Source organism: Patella vulgata, chromosome 9, assembly GCF_932274485.2.
Source record: "Patella vulgata chromosome 9, xgPatVulg1.2, whole genome shotgun sequence".
Taxonomy (NCBI): Eukaryota; Metazoa; Mollusca; class Gastropoda; family Patellidae; genus Patella; species Patella vulgata.
Window position 1 is genome coordinate 38,012,339 of NC_065887.2, and position 6,116 is coordinate 38,018,454.

The window sequence follows — 6,116 nt, forward strand, 5'->3', positions numbered from 1 at the left end:
TGCATGATACTCACCCATCCTAACTAGAAATTCGTTTTTCGTTAAATTATGGCGGCCATTTTGGAAATCGGACAGAACCCAAACCGAAAATGGCGTGACAGAAGTGACATAATCTTAAAATTGTCTTTAGGGACAAATTTTGACACGGAAACAACCCATCCCCAAATATCGTTTCGATTGTGACGACACACTAGCTAAAAGTTCACTAAGTTTGAGCCCTGCCTCGCCGACGTTCAACATTTTAATTTGACAGTCTACTTAAGACTTTTGTAGATTTTGCGGCAACCGCAGCTGTATAGGGAGGACCACTGGGCGTATTTATTTATGCTAATTGAATAAATTAAGAAGACCACACACATAATTTGGCTAAAATTACTCTGAACATGATTTAGTAGTAAACTTATAAAATAAATCATGAAAACCTGGGGAAAAAATGCCAAAAGGTTGCTTTTTCCAGAATAATCTGTTGATTTGGAAAATATATGATTATCATATAGCACCAGAAGTAGCAGTTTCTTGTGAACATTGTGAGACACATTCCATATCCATAGGTCCATCTTTTCAGGAGTTATGAAGGTTTCCCCGATGCACTCAATTTCAATGAAATAACGGCGGCCATTTTTAAAGATGGCCGCCAAAATGCAATTTAGCAAAGTAGCCCGGAAGTCCATCAACCAAATTTCAACACTTCAGCCACCAGGCTAACTGAAAATCGTGATTGAATTTATTCATCAAATTGGTAATGATGTTCCAAAATCCCAGTTCTGTCACATGGACTATAAGCAGAAAATGCTCATCTTCGAACTCGATCAAGGTATTGACCTAATAACACCAAGTTTGAACATTCTAGCTCAATTAGAAAGAGAGTTATTGTGTCCCAAAAAGTGTGACGGAGAGACAGACGGACGGACGGACGTACAGACAGACGGACGAACCTATTTTAATAGTCCCCTGCTTTCTTTGTAAGGCGGTGGACAAAAAAAAGGAAGGTTGCCAGGCAACAAAACATACGCCCACAGCAGCTTAATCGTCCGAGCAGTTGACAAGGGTTGTCGCATATTTTTTCTTTTGTAGGTAATTAGGGGAATTTAATAGACAATTTCATACAGATGACATTATAATTTTCGTCGTTTGAGGGTTCACAAGGTTCTAAAAACTAAAACAAGGGCCGTAACTTTGGAAGTAATCTACAGAAATTGTTGAAATTCGATAGGCTTTTTCGTTTTACTAATTCAAATAATGCATATAAATTTCATACAGATCGGATGATAACTTTTGTCGTTCGAACGTTCACAAGGTTCAACAAAGTAAAACAAGGGCCATAACTCTAGAAGTAATTGACAGAAATTGCTGACCTTTAATAGGCTTCTTCATTTCACTAATTTCAATGATGCATATGAATTTCATACAGATTAAGTGATAACTTTTGTCGTTCAAGCATTCACAAAATTCAACAAAGCTAAACAAGGGCCTTAACTATAGATGTAATCAACGGAAATTTGCTGAAACTCAATAGGCTTGATCGTTTTTCTAATTTAAACGGTACATTTAAATTTTATACAGATCAGATAATAACTTTTGTCGTTTAACGAGCATTCACAAGGTACAACAAAGTGAAACAAGGGTCATAACTCCCGGCGTAATTAATGGAAATTGCTGAAATTCAATAGGATTCTTCGTTTCACTAATTTAAATGATGCATATCAATTTCAAACAGATCGGATGATAACCGTTGTCATTAGAGTGTTCACAACATTCAACAAAGTGAAACAAGGCTAATAACTCTAGATATAATTAACAGAAATTGCTGAAATTCAATAGGCTTCTTTGTTTTACTAATTTAAATGATGCATATAAATTTCATACAGATCGGTTGATGACTTTTGTCGTTAGAGCCATAACTCCAGAAGAAATTAACGGTAGTTATTGAAATTAAATAGGCTTCTTCATCTCACTAATGCAAACAACATATATCAATTTCAAAACAATCAGATGATAAATGTAGTCTGTAGAGTGTTCACAAGAAATTGTGGACGATGGACGGACGGACGGGGGCGACCGCAATATACGACCACAGAACAACCAATGCACAGAAACGAACTGTGGAATCAATGATACTCTATTCTTTTTCTTTCCTTTAATTCTGTATTTTATATTTTACCTGCTAGATTTTATTATTGAATATTGATGTACAGTGTACAATATAAAAATCCCATCACAACAGAAATCTCACTAACATAACCTAATAATAGACCTGTCTGTTTCAATTACACAAAGACTTCATCCATTGATCTATTTAGGAACTCAAACGGTTTATCACCAGTTGTTTTGAATATATTTACATGTAGATCTTCACACTGATCAGCAGTGAATATTCGTTAGGCCCCTACAATTACTGATAAGGATGACATCGATGCGACTTAATGAGCCACAAATATTAACTTTTTTCCTCCAACAAATTAAATTATAAAACATTTTTTTTATATATATATACTATTCAAAAAAAGTAGGGGATATTTGATTTTGGGGGCATAATACTAAAATATGCAAATGACTACGAAAAAAAGTCACATAATACTAAAATATGCAAATGACTACGAAAAAAGTCACTATAGAACCTAACAGAAGAAACATTTCCAGTTACATGTGACGCCCAAACGCACCAATAGCTACCGCATGGAATGCAGGTGATGCTTACGTCAACGTCAACAACGTCCTGCCAATGTCCAAGAACTTGCTGCTGCGTTGCAACAGGAATGGGACAATCTGGACCAAAATGACCTTAGACGTCTCATTAGGAGTATGCCACGTCGGATCAATGCTTGTTTGGCAAACAGGAGGATTTACCCGTTACTGACTTGGTTGTGATGCTGTGGTAACTTTGCTGTTTGACCCCGGGTTTCATTTTACCCTTATAATGGTCAGTCTGTGCCTTACTTAGTCTAACGATCATTTGGAATAAATCGATGAATGTGAACTTCATTTCATTTTGTCATTTGTTTCTTCGTCAGTTTCATTAGGTGACTTTAATAACACTTAAAAATCAAATATCCCCTACTTTTTTTGAATAGTATATTAGAAAAATGATTAAAGACGTTTGACATATTTGTGGGTAAAAATCATTTCTTATTTAGTGTAAATGGGTATTAAAATGAGTAAAAGACACCATTCTGCCTGAACCAGTAACGTCTTTTGTAAACAATGCATGCGCCATTGAGCCAATGATTGACGTCGCGTAATGAGACGTCAGGTGTTGAAGGTAGTCATCATTTACAGAGATATTAGAAGACTTTCATAATGCTCTGTGGAACAGATTGGTAGATCTTAATATGTACATGTAATGTAAAAATCAGAAATATAAAAAACAAAGAGAAATAAAGAATTAATTAGATCAGTAATTGTTTTGATTTACATCAGTTTGTTGATTCTTTTATTGACATCTCGTAGTTTAATATTTGCTTGATCAACAGATTCAGTTAGTGAGTCCAAGTTTTCATTCTGAATATCTGTCTCTTCTCCAACAGCTAGCATCATAGATTTTAGATTCTGCAAATTACTAGACAATTCTTCCACTTCTGCAGTAGATACGACTTCTTGTTGCATATAAACCTCATCCTGACTTTTCATTGTATGATCTCTTGATGTCGATCCGAATGTGATGTCAGCATCATCATCTGGAATGCTGATTCTTTCGCGCTTAGATTTATTTTGTAAATGTGTGTCTACAGGAAAGCTTTTTGTTTGAATTTGTGAAGATTCAGGGCTTGTTGGAGATAAATTTGGGCTTTCGTAATCCATTTTATGCTTTGCATATACATCAATTTTGCTCAAAATGTCAACTAATCTTGATGAAACAAAAGAATAAGAAATGTCTGGTTTCCCTATCTGGTTTCTAATCACCATCATTTCCCAAGGGCTGATCACTCTAACTGTAGAAACATCTGACCAATCGAATTGGTGCAACACCTTCTGTTTAAGGTCTAAAACACTGAGTTTAACCTGTGACACCTGGATAACCCCTTCTTGTTGTTGACACATTTTTCCAGGCTCAATTTTAGTGAACAAGATTTCGTAGTCATAGATTTCTGGTATGTCATTTCCTTTAATAACAACTGGCTTGATAACCTTGTATTCTTTTGGTAGACTCCATCGCCCAACCCATTTTTCTAAACCAGAAGTTATGTGTTGGGCAATGTCAAGATCATTGTGAATATCCAACATTCTAATTGCCGAATTGCCAATTTTTTCACCTTGCTCGTTAAGACTGACCGCAGCCCCTGAAAGAGTTGCCATGGAATCATGGGTGATATTCAAAAGTTTAGTCCCCATTTCTGTTCTTTTTGAAATGCCTACATCACTACCAGTTATTGCCCTCTTTTCTCGATCTAATACTAAATTTTTATGGAAATAATTTAAGAGCTTAAAAACACTTTCATGATCTTTGAAGGAGGAAAACCAAAATGTTTTGCCAGTTTTTAATGTTACAACCACGGCTCTGTAAATTAAAGTAGTTGTGGCTTTGTAAATTTTTTCAACACTTTGAAATGGAATTAAGACATCGATTATTTGATCTGAAGGATTCTTGCAAACTTCTATAAAAGTTATTTTTTGACAATGAATATTTAGATTTCCGTACACCCATCTTCTACGTGCTTCACCTACGTAGTAACTAACATCATCGTATGATCTGATTACAACCTCCATAGATCTTGTCTTTTTTAAACACTTAAACAAAATGAAATCTGTTTAGCAACTTTAGAATAATTATTTTTCAGGATTTATTAAGACTAACGGTGTATGTTTTGCAACCAGTTCCATCACAGGGTTTCTATGGATATCTGAAAAGATAAATTTAAATACAAAATTAGAAATCTTTTAAAAAGGATCATTTGCGTGATATTTCCAATTATTCAGAATCATGTAACTGAGCAAACACAGGTCCACAATCTCTAGCATGGATTACAAATCACTATTTTGCCTACTACTACAAAATATTATTTATATTCATTGCTCATTCAACATGTAATTCAAAGTCTTGGAAATCTTGTATCCACAGACTGAGTTGGTATGATTATGGTGTCTTGTCATCACTGAGCAGACACATAAGGATTGTGGTTTGAGATCGATAGAAACTAAAACTGGGATTGACCAATTTCAAGTCTCTAACTCAATATCACCCAAAGTCTTCAACATTGAAAATAATCTTATTTATCCGTTTAATTCAACACTGGTGTTGTGATCTTACCGGGAAAAGACAGGCTTCTGATATCCAATATAGAAGTTATATTATAAGACAAAATAAACATTTTACCATTGGTACAGAATCGTGTACCATAATGCGTTTCAGTGCCATTTGTAACAAGGGACTTGAAGAACAGAGCTAAACATATTCCACAGGTCATGACAAACTGTGACGCCATATTCTTATCTGGAGAGCATGCACAATAAATAATATCGGTGTAGACTGGATATAACCAGACGCTAGAGAATGCCATTCGATTGAGACTGCTGGCGTATAACTGATTAGAAAGTATAGTAAAAGCAGAAACTTTTGAATGTAAATCAGTTTATATCATATTATAATTTTATATGTGTTGCTACCCATTTGTGACAATTTCTAGGTCCCAAATATTAGCCATTTAGCTCCTTTAACCTAGGTGAACACATTTGATAATTATTTTAAGAAGGTCTTAAAATATTTGCCATTTAATCATGCTTACTATAACATAGTAAGTTAAGAACTTAAATACTACACGACTTTTGAACAAGCTCGTGTTTCTGTGACGTAAATAAACCCCAAGACTATTTAAAACCACTAATAGATACTTACAATAATGTAAATTATTTCTATTTTGACAAAAACGCGGAAATCATTTTGTTTACAATTTTAAAGATATGGCCATCATGGCTAAAAATACATATCAAGGGAAGTAACTCATCACTTCCGAGATTAAAATTCCGTCTCCACTATGTACAAGCCAAGAACAAGTACTTGCCCTTAGTTGTTTACTTTGGTACATAATTGTCAACATTACAATAGTTATTTTGAATAGATTGTGTTATGGCTATTTACAATCAGAAAAATTTCATGTTTATTTGATTTGTTGTAGGTTACT

General features: G+C 34.5%; 1 protein-coding gene across 1 annotated transcript; it reads right to left on the reverse strand.

Annotated features, from left to right (window-relative positions):
* Positions 1 to 2,122: 2,122 nt before the first annotated feature.
* Positions 2,123 to 5,934, reverse strand: LOC126807887 (synaptosomal-associated protein 47). The gene is made up of 2 exons (XM_050532756.2): positions 5,831 to 5,934; positions 2,123 to 4,838 (listed from the first exon to the last, which is right to left on the reverse strand). Exon 2 carries the CDS (start codon positions 4,702 to 4,704, stop codon positions 3,409 to 3,411), a length of 1,296 nt encoding a protein of 431 aa, XP_050388713.2. The 5' UTR covers positions 4,705 to 4,838; positions 5,831 to 5,934; the 3' UTR covers positions 2,123 to 3,408.
* Positions 5,935 to 6,116: the final 182 nt, after the last annotated feature.